A 13,380-nucleotide genomic window follows, 5' to 3' on the forward strand; every position below is an offset into this window, starting at 1 on the left:
GACTTTTGGATAGCAGCCATCCTGACTGGCGTGTAATGGTACCTCATTGTGGTTTTGATTTGCATTTCTCTGATAATGAGTGATGTTGAGCATCTTTTCATGTGTTTTTTAGCCATCCGTATGTCTTCCTTGGAGAAATGTCTGTTTAGTTCTTTGGCCCATTTTTTGATTGGGTTATTTATTTTTCTGGTCATTTATTTTTTAAAAAATAAAATGTACAAGAAAAACAAAAGAAGCCAAAAAAAAAAAAAAAAGTGGAAGGGGAGAAGAAATACTGCATAAACTAAAAGTGAAAAATATCCACCAATCATTGTTTTAAATTTGTATTCGCTAATAAACATCAGCTCCTATATTTGTTGGCCATTTGTATTTGTTTTTTGTTTTTTAATGAGCTTTCTGTCTGTTTTGCTCTGAGGGCAGCACTTTTATCTTATTGATTTGCAAGAATTCCTGACATACTGATGTTAAACCTTCTCAGTTTTACATGCTGTGACTATTTCCCCCAGTTCATCATTTGTTTCTTAATTCTGGTATGTACCTTTTTTTTTTAAATTTTGTATTTTCTGTTTGGCTGCTCAGGGTCTTTGTTGCTGCGCACGGGCTTCCTCTGGGGTGCGGGCTCCTTGTGGCAGCTGCTTTTACTGTGGAGCAGGGGCTCAGTGGCTGTGGCGCAGGAGCTGCTCAGTTGCTCCGAAGCACGTGGGATCTTCCTGGACCAGAGACTGAACCTTCGGCCCCTGCACTAGCAGGTGGGTTCTCAACCCCTGGAGCACCACAGAAGTCCCTGTTATGTGCAATTTAAAACAATTTAAAATTGCATTTGAATCCATGAAATTTGCTGTGTTTGTTATTAATCCTAATTCTTGCACTAGACAGTTCTGTGTCTTACTCTGATTTAGCTTCTGTTGCCCAGTTTCCTCATCTGCAAAATGAGCAATAACTTTTCTTCCTTTACCTTTAACATTGTATGACTATCAAATACCACTAATTTATTTCAAAGTATAGATCTCAAGATAGTGGATATTAGAGAACAATGCTCTGAGTCAGTGCTGCCAGAGGATATTTAATGGTATCCCATAGCAAGTGTCCAATAGGAAGTACAGCTTGAAGTTATTCCTCTTGCCTAATAGAGCAGATAAACTCTCCCCTTTTCTGAGCCAGCCAAGACATGCAGCAGGCAGAGGAAATGCTTTCAGCTACGGAGAACACAGATGCCAGAGCCTGCAAGTTAGAGAGCTCCAGGGCTATAGGGTTAAACTGAACAGATCAAAGTCAGACCCAGGTTGAACAAGAAAGCAGGCAGCCAGTCTTTCCTGATCTAACTGTGGGACAGCTTCTATTGGTGGTAAAGACTTGGCACTTAAAATCAACATTGAACAGTTCCAGACATACAGATTGAGAATTCTCTGCAAGTAGAATTAGGATTCTGACACAAGATATATCCTCATGCATCTGCTCTGTGACTAGAGTAGTTTGATGCATGAAGAAGATCACAGAATCTTGGAAAACAGAATCAAGACTGGATAAGAGTCTATGCCTTTGATCACAATGACCAAGGGTTTTCATAAATTCCTGAATGAGGAAGAACTGGAAATTATTATCAGATTCCTCCACTATGTACCTTTGGTAGTTGATCACATATCTTTATTTTTTTAATGTATTTTAAAAATTAATTACTTGATTCATTTGACTGCATTGAGTCTTAGTTGCATCATGTGGGATCTTTCGCTGGAACATACAGGCTTAGCTTCTCTGTAGCATGTGTGATCTTACATCCTGGACCAGGGATTAAACCTGCATCCCCTGCATTGCAAGGTGGATTCTTAATCACTGGACCACCAGGGAAGTCCCAGTTTTTATATTAATGTATAGTGAAATGTTGGAGAAGGAAATGGCAACCCACTCCAGTATTCTTGTCTGGGAAATCCCATGGACAGAGGAGCCTGGAGGGCTACAGTCCACAGCATCTCAAAAAAGTCAGGCATGACTTAGCGACTAAACAACAACAAATAGTGAAATGTAGATATCACAAAAGTTGAGCTTAATCATGCTTCGTAAGTTCTTTTGTCATCTTTGTATAGAACTTTTCCATGTATTGTCATAGAGAGATTTCTGAAGTGGTTAGATTCTGGGGCCTGAGTGGCCAGCCAGATAAACATTTTGGTTTCCTGTGCAGACCACTGTTTTGGGCTTATTTTAGTTTGATTATGCTTTACTTTACGAAAATCACTTTGAAAAGGAAAAAGTATTACATAAACATCATTTATCACAATCCCTTAGATCTATGGTTCACAACCCTGGCTAAATATTAGAACTGCCTAAGGCGTTTTAAAGACAATGCTGAAGTCTGGCCTAACCCACATTAATTAAATTAAAATCTCTGGAGGTAGTAAAAAAAAATGTTCCCCAAGTGATTATAACCTGCAGCTTGATTAAAAGGACTGATAGAGCCTTCCACAAAATGTGAGCTCTGAAAGTCAGAGATCTTTAGAGAAAATTTGCATACACAATGTAACATGCCAAACTGAGGCACAGTGAATAATTCAAGCATTCCCTTCCAAAACCACACAGTTCTTTACATATTATCTAGTTGTTTCTGGAAGAATTTTTCACTATTCAGGTATTTTTGAATGTTATTTTTAAAATTTAGATATTCTACAGATGTTGAGATGAACTAAATTGGCAATGGGGGTGAAGAGAGGGCATTTTATAAATGGGGGATGTTGATATGATAATTGGATATATCCAATGGTGATTTTATACTTTTTTCTTCTTTTCCCCAAGTTTCTGTTAAATTTATAATTATGCTCCTTTCCCCTCTCCCTCTCTGGGTTGTACTTACCTGGCGAAACTCCAACTCTAGACATATTTCTCTGAGCCTGCACCTGTATGTGTGAGAGCTTAAGTTTTGACTCCCTCAGAAGCAGACACTGAAACCAGGATTTGGGTTAAAGGAGTTAATTTGGGGAGTATAGATTATACTGGCTGACAAATGGGAAGTAAAGGGAGGGAACACATCCGGTAAAGGATGTACTATTAAGTCAGCTACCTAAGTAGTTTCCATGGGGAAACAGTGCAAAACACACACCTCAGAATTGTCCTATTTTGGCTTTTAGTCACCATTTCCTGAGAATCATTATTTGAAGCTCTGTAGGCCTGTTGTGGGCCCAGCTGTAAGGATGGCTTTTGACAGTTCTGGAATAAAGAATTCTTAAGCACAGGGCTAGAGATGTTGTTAGAAGTGGGCTAAGGCACATTGAAAGTCCAAAGGGTAGGATGGCATTGTTGGGGGCTGGGGAACCATACAACTGAAGACTGGCATCAACATAAGTTTATGACAGTTTCAATCTCAGATAAACAGTTCGTGTAGCCGGTAATCCCATAATACTTTTCTCATAAGTTCTTGTAAAGTGAGTGAAGTGAAAATCGTTCAGTCATGTCTGACTCTTTGTGACCCCATGGACTATACAGTCCATGGAATTCTCCAGGCCAGAATACTGGAGTGGGTAACCTATCCCTTCTCCAGCAGATCTTCCAGACCCAGGAATCAAACCAAGGTGTCCTGCATTGCAGGCAGATTTTTTGCCAACTGAGCTATCATCCCAATTAAAAAAGAATCCATGTCTGATAACTGCTATATCTGGGTTACTTGTGGGTCTGTTTTTATTGCCTAGTTTTCTCTTAGTTTTCTGTCTTTTGGTCCTATTTTCTGGTGATGAAATAAAATTTGTATTTTAAAGCAGGACAAGAAAGTTTAAACATAAAATTCTCTGTCTGGGTAGGCCTCCTCCCTCTCTCCCTAATGTGCAATATGCATCTGAATTACACATTAACCAGACCTCCTCAAAGATGAGAGTGCCTGCCCGACCATAAAGATTAATTTATTTTCCCTTTCTTCAGACACTAGCAATGTCACTTCTTAACAGATTAATATTTTTCCCAAAGTCTGTGGGAGTCAGGTGGCTTTCTTCTCTCTTTGTTTGTATTTATCTGGACTATATATCTTTGGTGAACTTTATGTAAAATGTCAGTACGCCATTTTGATGTTCTATCCTTTGTCTCAAAAATGTGGATGACTGTGCCTTCAACTTTTAACAGGTGGAATAGTTCTCAGAACTTCTGAGAGTCTATCCCATGGATTATAATCCTTAGTTTGGCTTGGATAAAATTCTCTTTTATTCTCAACTTGATGGTTAATCAAATTTTCAACAAGACTAGTATTATTTTAAACTCCAATATCTATCTATCTGGATCTATCTCTCCCTGTTTCTCTATGGTCTGGTTGATGTTGTCTTCCCTGAAAGGGATTAAACCTTCCTTTGTCAGCAGTTAGAGTGGGGCAAGATGATACTGATGCTCTCCAGGACTGAGATAATTTTAGGCTGTTACAGGCTTTGTGAGAGTTGGTCTATTTTTATTTGCCCTTTGTCTTGAGGAGTGTTCACAGAAAGTTGGAGAGCTATCAAGGCCCTTCTTCCTTGATAAACTAAAATAATAAACTGTAGTTTTTCTCTACCCAGTACCATGAAATTTCTAAAAGCTCTGTGCCTCTTTAGTTCTTGGGTTCTTGCTGTCTCACCATTGAGACCTGGTAAACATCCTAAGGGCAAAAGCCACATCAAATGTAGGGCTCTTTTCTCAAATGCTGGTTGCCTACCTGACTGTATGGGTCTTGACTAGACTGCTGTTCCGTGGTTCTATGGACGTGAAACCATGGACTTGGAACCATGGATATGGACATTGAACCATGTCCTCCTACCTGTTCCATGGTTCCTCCTTTACAACTTTAGCTGTAGAAGAAATTTTCTGCTCTTCTTCAGGCCTTTCTCACCAATAGTTGTGCTAATTTGTTGAGTCTGTGGGAGGATGTGACTCCAGGTCTTCCTGTTCTACCATCGTGGCCTCTCCCCCTCCACATTAAAAAAAATTAAATTACGTGCATTTGTTTAGACATAATGCTGTTGTACACTTAATAGAATACTGAATAGTGCCAACATAATTTCTATATACTCTGGCAAACCAAAAAATTTGTGTGACTCATTTTATTGTGCTATCCACCTTATAGCAGAAATCTGAAGCCCACACTACCTCTGAGGTATGCCTGTAGTCTTCAGAGAAAGCGAGAGAAGACTTTTGTTTCAGGGGAGCTTGTATCAGACCAAATACCAGCTGAGGACAACTACCAAAACTGGATAAAAGCCAAACCAAACCAAAGATCCAGATATTTGAAGAATGGGAAAGGAACTAAAGCACCCAGGACTCGATGTGACAAGATCTTGGGAAAGAATGGAAATGCACTGAAGGGAGCTGAACAGTTTACAGTGATGTTTCTCACTTGGGGATGTTTTCTGACTTGCAGCATGGAACGCAGCCAAGCACGTTTCCCTGGCTTCCCACTGTACTTGGAACAGAGACGAGCCTCTTCACCATGGCTTACATAGCCTGGCACACATTGTTTCTACTTGCCTGAACTGACAGCCCTATTTAAGGTCATGTTCCCCCTTTTTCATAATGCTTCAGCCATGCTAACCTTCTTTCAATTCTTCCTACCTGGAAAGCTCAGGCATTCTCCATCCTATTCCCTCTGCCTGGATTAAATTCTCCCACTTTTTCCTGGCTCTTTCCTTAGACACTCTTCAGGTATCACTTCCTCGGAGAATTTCCATGACAATCTCTCCATGCTCCATGCAACCTCATCTCTAAGTTAGAGACCACCACCTCCCCAGCACCCACACATAGCACACAGTAAGCTCTTGAGAGATTTACTGAATGAGTGAATGAAAGACTGCTTGAAAGAAGTGTGGCATAGTGGAAGTAACTCTGAATTTTACCTCAGAAGGTCAGATTCTAGATAGGGTCTCTTCCTCGGTAATCTTGGGTAATCCCTTCAGTGTTCTGAGGCTATTGCCTTGCCTCTCAAATAGAGATGGCACCTTGCCTATGGCACTCACAGAAACCTGTAAACATCAGATTGGAGTTGATATGTAAAAAGGTCTTAATAATGTAAAAAGCCTTTTTAAGATACCTTTTTAAGATAAAGTTTAATAAATGGCAATGAAAAGTAAATAATTCTAGATGAAAACTTTTTATATTGCAAAAAAATCACCATCTTATTTATGAAGATATCTCTGAAGCATGTGATTTTTAAACAAGGCTAATTTTTAAACGATGCAGTAGATGAATACAGTGTCAACCATAACACTGGGCTGGATGAAGGAGGAGTTCACCCAGCATTTACTGAATGAATCTTCTTGTAATTTTTGCTTTTCCTGTTCCAGCCATGGGGCTTCCTGGGTGGCACTAGTGGTAAAAAAACAAAACAAAACAAAACAAAAACCAAACCCATCTGCCAATGCAGAATAAATAAGAGACACAGGTTTGATCCCTGGGTAGGGAAGATACCCTGAAGGAGGAAATGTCAACCCACTCCAGTACTCTTGCCTAGAGAATCCCATGGACAGAGGAGCCTTGTGGGCTATGGTCCATAGAGTCACAAAAAGTCAGACACTACTAGAGTGACTTAGCACATGCACACATACTGTCCATATCTGATTGTAATTCATAGTCAAGATACTTTCATATTAGTGAACTTTAAGTGAAGAGCCCTAACAAAAGTTAAAATGCTTATTTAAGGATTTTGTGCACACCTCAAATGATTCTAGAAGTGCAACACTGAAGTAAGAGAAAACTTAGATGGTGCTAACAGCACTCCTTTAGTACCATCTCCTGTTAACACGCCATCTCTTCAAGAGATGGGAATGCTAGACCATCTTACCTGCCTCCTGAGAAATCTGTATGCAGATCAAGAAGCAACAGTTAGAATTGGACATGGAACAACAGACTGGTTCCAAACTGGGAAAGGAGAACATCAGGGCCGTATATTGTCACCCTGCTTATTTAACTTATATGCAGAGTACATCATGTGAAATGCTGGGCTGGATGAAGCACAAGCTGGAATCAAGATTGCTGAGAGAAATATCAGTAACCTCAGATATGCAGATGACACCACCCTTATGGCAGAAAGTGAAGAACTAAAGAGCCTCTTGATGAAAGTGAAAGAGGAGAGTGGAAAAGTTGGCTTAAAACTCAACATTCAGAAAACTAGGATCATGGCATCTGGTCCCATCATTCCATGGCAAATAGATGGGGAAACAATGGAAACAGTGAGAGACTTTATTTTTGGGCTCCAAAATCACTGCAGATGGTGACTGCAGTCATGAAATTAAAGGATGCTCACTCCTTGGAAGAAAAGTTATGACCAAAATAGACAGCATATTAAGAAGCAGAGAACTTATTTTGCCAACAAAGGGCCATCTAGTCAAAGTTATGGTTTTTCCAGTAGTCTTGTATAGATGTGAAAGTTGGACTGTAAAGAAAGCTGAATGCCAAAGAATTGATGCTTTTGAACTGTGGTGCTGGAGAAGACTCTTGAGAGTCTCTTGGACAGCAATGAGACCCAACCAGTCCATCCTAACGGAAATCAGTCCTGAATATTCATTGGAAGGACTGATGTTGAAGCTGAAACTCCAATATTTTGGCCACCTGATGTGAAGAACTGACTCATTGAAAAAGACCCTGATGCTGGGAAAGATTGAAGGCAGGAGGAGAAGGGAACGACAGAAGATGAGATGGCTGGATGGCATCACTGACTCTATGGACATGAGTTTGAGTAAGCTCTAGAAGTTGGTGATGTACAGGGAAGCCTGGCATGCTGCAGTCCATGGGGTTACAAACAGTTGGACACCTGAATGACTGAACAGAACTGAACAGCACTCCTGGAAGACTGGAATAGTAATCATATCCACCTGACCTGCATTGCCTCGGATAGTTGGTAGGGGGCAGCAACAGACCAGAAATTATGGTTAGTTTAACCAATCAGGGCATTGGAAGTGTTCTTTGTAATGTTACTATTTCATTATTTTTTTCAGAATAAAACAGTATAGGTGCAAAGCACCTAGACAATAAAAATAAATAATCATGATGAAACTAGTTTATAGACTATAAGTTACCTAGCCTTTATGCTATAATCTTTCAACAGCAATTTCTTTTTCAAAATTTTAGGCTTTATTACCATTCTTGGCTTGTTGTTGTTTTTTTTTTTCTTTTGCTTACAATTTTTATTTCTTCTCTTTGTAAGCACTTAAAGTTTTAATGTTTCTTTATTGAGTAGGAGAGGGATAGTATATTTGAACTTGCATTCTACTTAAACTTTGATCTACTCCTATTGTGACGATTTTGTCCCTATACACTGCATTTGGTAAAGTTCAGTTATGAAAAAAATAACGCTTCTAGACAGTTAAAACAGAAATAGATTTAATATTGGGTATTAAATAGCATATGAGCTTCCCTGATGGTTCAGGAGTAAAGAATCTGCCTGTGATGCAGAAGACACAGGTTTGCCCCTTGTGTCAGGAAGATCACCTGGAGGATGAAATGGCAACCCACTCCAGTATTTTTGCCTGAAAAATCCCATGGGCAGAGGAGGCTGGTGGGCTACAGTCCATGGGGTCACAAAAGAGTCAGACACAACTTAGCGACTAGACAACAACAATTAAGTAGCTTATGTGATTGTTGCGAGGACTACTGAAAGAATCTTTGAATCAGTGGTTCTCAACCCTAGCTTTGTGTCCCAGGCATCTGGGTTGTTTTTAGGAATATAGATTCTGGAACCCATGGCAGACATATTGAATGAAAACCTCAGGAAGTAAAGTTACTCAGTCATGTCCGACTCTTTGTGACCCCATGGACTGTTGCCTACCAGGTTCCTCCGTTCATGGAATTTTCCAGGCAAGAATACTGGAGTGGGTTGCCATTTCCTTCTCCAGGAGATTTCCCCACCTGGATTTGAAAACCTCAGGGCATGTGTAGAATTACTAAGGTCCCCTGGTGATTCTAATGTGTAACCAGGGTTGAGAACCACTTTTGAGTCTGATGGTTTAGGATCTACTCCCCAGCAGAACTGGATCACTGCGGGGAGGGCAAATGATTCTTTTGTAGTCAGAAACCATGTACTGAATTGAGAAGCTGCTGGCTCTAAAACTGTCTTTCCTGCTGTCATCAGGAAGCTGCCATGTTTTGCCATACCCAAGAAACTGCTACTCCAGAACTTGGTACGTGATACTAACCAGTCAAATGGATGTCCTGCGCCCTCAGTGCCAAGAGGCTGCACTCATGGTGACCTCAGTTAATGACAGAAAAACTTAACTCCTCCATCGTGCTTATCACAAAACCTGCAGCAGAGGGCCTCAGTCTCGCTCACGCCCACCTCCATATCTAGCATGGTCTGATCCTCTATCACAGAAAGAACCCTAATTACAAGGATGTAACTTTAAACTGTCCAACTTTAGAGAACAGGAAAGCAAGCTAGAGATTGGGATGGATGCTGTATACATATCCTGTGATCTAGCAAAAGCATCATGAAATAGATGATTTGTTTTAAACACTGGAGAAGCCTTGATGTCACACTAGACCAGATCCGAGAGTAAATGTAATTTATACCTCTCAGGGAATACACTTATGTGTGTGCATTTGTGTGTGTGTGTGTGTGTGTGTACTCTAAGAAGGAATCTGAAGGGAAACATACGTGCGTGTGTGTGTGTATGTGTGTGTGTGTGCGCGTGCATGCATACACGCACATTTTTTTTTCCATTTATTTTTATTAGTTGGAGGCTAATTACTTTACAATATTGTAGTGGTTTTTGTCATACATTGACCTGAATCAGCCATGGATTTACATGTGTTCTCCATCCCGTTCCCCCCTCCCACCTCCCTCTCCACCCGATCCCTCTGGGTCTTCCCTGTGCACCAGGCCCGAGCACTTGTCTCATGCATCCAACCTGGGCTGATGATCTGTTTCACCCTAGATAATATACAGGTTTCGATGCTGTTCTCTCGAAACATCCCACCCTTGCCTTCTCCCACAGAGTCCAAAAGTCTGTTCTGTACATCTGAGTCTCTTTTTCTGTTTTGCATATAGGGTTATCATTACCATCTTTCTAAATTCCATATATATGTGTTAGTGTACTATATTGGTCTTTATCTTTCTGGCTTACTATGCTCTGTATAATGGGCTCCAGTTTCATCCATCTCATTAGAACTGATTCAAACTAATTCTTTTTAATGGTCAAGTAATATTCCATGGTGTATATGTACCACAGCTTCCTTATCCATTCGTCTGCTGATGAGCATCTAGGTTGCTTCCATGTCCTGGCTATTATAAACAGTGCTGCGATGAACATTGGGGTGCATGTGTCCCTTTCAGATCTGGTTTCCTCGGATACATGCACATTCTAAAGAGGAATCTTAACGGATATCTTCCCCAGATAGGCTCCTTGCTTCCATAGAAAAACCTGAGTTTGGCTCAAATCTGTAAATCTGTGCCTGGGAGATATTAGGAGGGGAAGGGTCTGTGTTGCCTAATTTTTTGAATTAGTGACTTCTCCTTTCTCCTCTTCTTCGTCTTTGGCGCTATAGCACAGAGCCTGGGCACATTCCGTTTAAAACTTGCCTTTGCTATTTGTTGCCTTTGCAATGTGTCCCAGCAGCAGTATCTCTGATTAGTCCCCTCTTAGCTAATCTTAACTTTATCCTTCTATTACTTGAGGCCTCTAGATGCATATTTCATGTTTTCTAAAGCACACAGTGCTAAGCAAAATGATACTTTTCTATTGTTTTCTCACTTCTCCAATGTTGTTTTGCATTTTATATAACTACTTCTTCTAGAAATGAATGGTTTCTGTAATACATTCCTTTCATTAATCGAGGTATGATTATATATTTAAGTATCTATTTGTGCTTCTTTATCCAGTTAAGAAGGCCTTCCCTGGTGGCTCAGTTGATAAAGAATCTGCCTGAAATGTGGGAGATATGGGTTTAGTCCCTGGGTCATGAAAATCCCCTGAAGTAGGAAATGGCAACCCACTCTAGTATTCTTGCCTGGAGAATTCCATGGACAGAGGAGCCTGGTGGGCTACAGTCCATGGGGTCACAAAGAGTAAGACGTGACTGAATGACTAACACATCCAGTTAAGATCTGCTTTAATGCTTTGAAAATCAACTGTTTAATCCTTAGTGTGAGCATGACTTACACGCTCATCAAAAATTTAAATCATGTTCCATATACTGAAATACTTAAAAATATTTTTAAATCAATAATGCTGTTCATGCACTACAGTGAGAAATCATTTTGAAATGTTAATTATGTATATAACAAGATATTGAAATGAACTTTTGAAGAGTTAACATTTTATTTTAGGACAGTTGTAAATTTCTAAAAGTATTATGAAGCTAGTACAGAGTTCCCCTAATGCCCTACACACAGTTTCCCATTATTAATGTCATACATTAGGGTGGTACATTTTTTTGTCATAGCTAATGAAGCAATAACTAAAGTTCATCCTTTATTTAGATTTCCTCAGTTTTTACTTAAAATCCATTCTTCTGTTCCAAAACCCCACCCAGAATACACATTTAATCATCATGTCTCCTGAGGCTCCTGTAATCGTTTCTCAGGACATCTTTGTTTTTCTTGATCTTGACAGTTTTGAGGATTATTTGTCACATATTTTGCAGAAGGAAAATGGATCCTTACCTTTTAAATTTTATTTTAAAACTTTACATAAAAATCTCAAATATAAGAAAATTAGAGAATAGTATAATAAATCCCCATGTACCCCTGACACAATTTCAATAACTATTACCAATTTACTAAGCTCATTCTGTCTACTCTATCCTACCCCCAACCCTGAGGGTTTTAAAGCAAGTCCCAAATATAGTTTCATAGATACCTCTAACACTTACATACCTCTAACAGATAAGGCCGTTAAAAAAAAATCCACAACAAAGTTAAAAATAATTCTGTAATATTTAACAGTCAGCTTGTGCTCAAATTTCACCCAGTGGTCTCACAAATTAAACTTACAAATTCAAACGAAGAGCCAAACAAAGTTTATATTGAATTCGGTTGATCTGAAAAAAGGACTTTTGTCTCAGTTTTATCTGAGACCTGAGACTTCAAACAAAACAATAGTTACACCCACTTTATGAGGTGCTAAAGTACCTCCATTGTCCAAAAGGAGTGATTAAAACTGATTTTAAGATCCTGAGCCCAGCACCCTTCTCAGGCTCAAGAGGATTTCTTTGAGAAAAGTTTCAGGGAAGCTATGGTTTTTCCCTTTGCCCCTCTTCCACCATGGGAGAGAAATGGGGTGTTTTCCATTCACTGTATGCCTAGTGAGAGGGTCTTTAAAAGAGCCACATTGAAAGCTTGGCCTTTACTCCTTGAAGCTAGAATGGGCTGGCCAGACTTACAGAAAGTAAAGAGGCCAGGCTAAGACCTGAATGATGCCTGCCAAGTGAAGCAAAAAGAGATGGTTGAATTCACAGCAAATTGTGACTTCTATCAATAGTAGGACAGAGATATCAGTTCAGTTCAGTTGCTCAGCTGTGTCCAACTCTTTATGATCCTATGGACGGTAGCATGCCAGGCTTCCCTGTCCACCACCAACTCCTGGAGCTTACTGAAACTCATATTCATTGAGTCGGTGATGCCATCCAACCACCTCATCCTCTGTCATCCCCTTCCCCTCCTGCCGTCAATCTTTCCCTGCATCAGGGTCTTTTCCAATGACTCAGTTCTTCACATCAGGTGGCCAAAGTATTGGAGCTTCAGCTTCAACATCAGTCCTTCCAATGAATATTCAGGACTGATTTCCTTTAGGATAGACTTGACAGTATCTCCTTGCAGTCCAAGGAACTCTCAAGAGTCTCCTCCAACACCACAGTTCAAAAGCATCAATTCTTCGGCACTCAGCTTTCTTTATAGTCCAACTCTCACAGTAGGGCAGAGATATGAGTCCTCATAATTAGATGTGATGGGAAGGCAGGGTCTGATTTTGTGATTATTTTTAAAGAAATCCCTCCCATGCAGCCTTCTTCTACCTGGGGGCTAGTCTATCTCATAGAAAAGAGGATGGAGGTACAGCATTCAATACAGAGCTAGGATAGGGGTATGAGTGAACAAAAAGTGCAGGCACTGTCTATCAAGGGAACAAAACTCAGGAATTTCTCATGAAGAAAAGCTCTACCAGAGTCCCCCTACCAGAAAGGAGCTGCAACAGAATTAATCAGTTTTGAATATTTACCAATCGTGGGGAGCCCCAAGTATCAAGACCTACCTGTTCTTCCCAGTTCCCTCCAGTTCTCATCTAGGAAGAAGTAAGCTTCAGGGAGGAATCAACCAGGCTTGAGTCTCCTACCCCTGCATCAGCAGTCCCAACCTGGGAGCAGAAAGCAGCTCTAAGGCAAAACAAACTCCTGAGTTTTGAATATCAAATTGGACTATGATAAAAATTATCAAGTGATAAAGAACATCACCAAGAA

The 13,380-nt window shown here is 40.1% G+C and overlaps 1 protein-coding gene across 6 annotated transcripts in view; it reads left to right on the plus strand.

Annotated features, from left to right (window-relative positions):
- ACYP2 (acylphosphatase 2) overlaps positions 1–13,380 on the plus strand; it is a 313,536-nt gene that overhangs the window by 121,183 nt on the left and 178,973 nt on the right. For all 6 annotated transcript variants that reach the window (XM_070478372.1, XM_070478378.1, XM_070478368.1 and 3 more), the window contains exon 2: positions 580–749. In XM_070478372.1, coding sequence (XP_070334473.1) covers positions 580–749 — 170 coding nt within the window. The remainder of the gene's footprint in view (positions 1–579; positions 750–13,380) is intronic.

The sequence above is a fragment of the Odocoileus virginianus genome, chromosome 2 (genome assembly GCF_023699985.2).
Source record: "Odocoileus virginianus isolate 20LAN1187 ecotype Illinois chromosome 2, Ovbor_1.2, whole genome shotgun sequence".
In the NCBI taxonomy this organism is placed as follows: domain Eukaryota; kingdom Metazoa; phylum Chordata; class Mammalia; order Artiodactyla; family Cervidae; genus Odocoileus; species Odocoileus virginianus.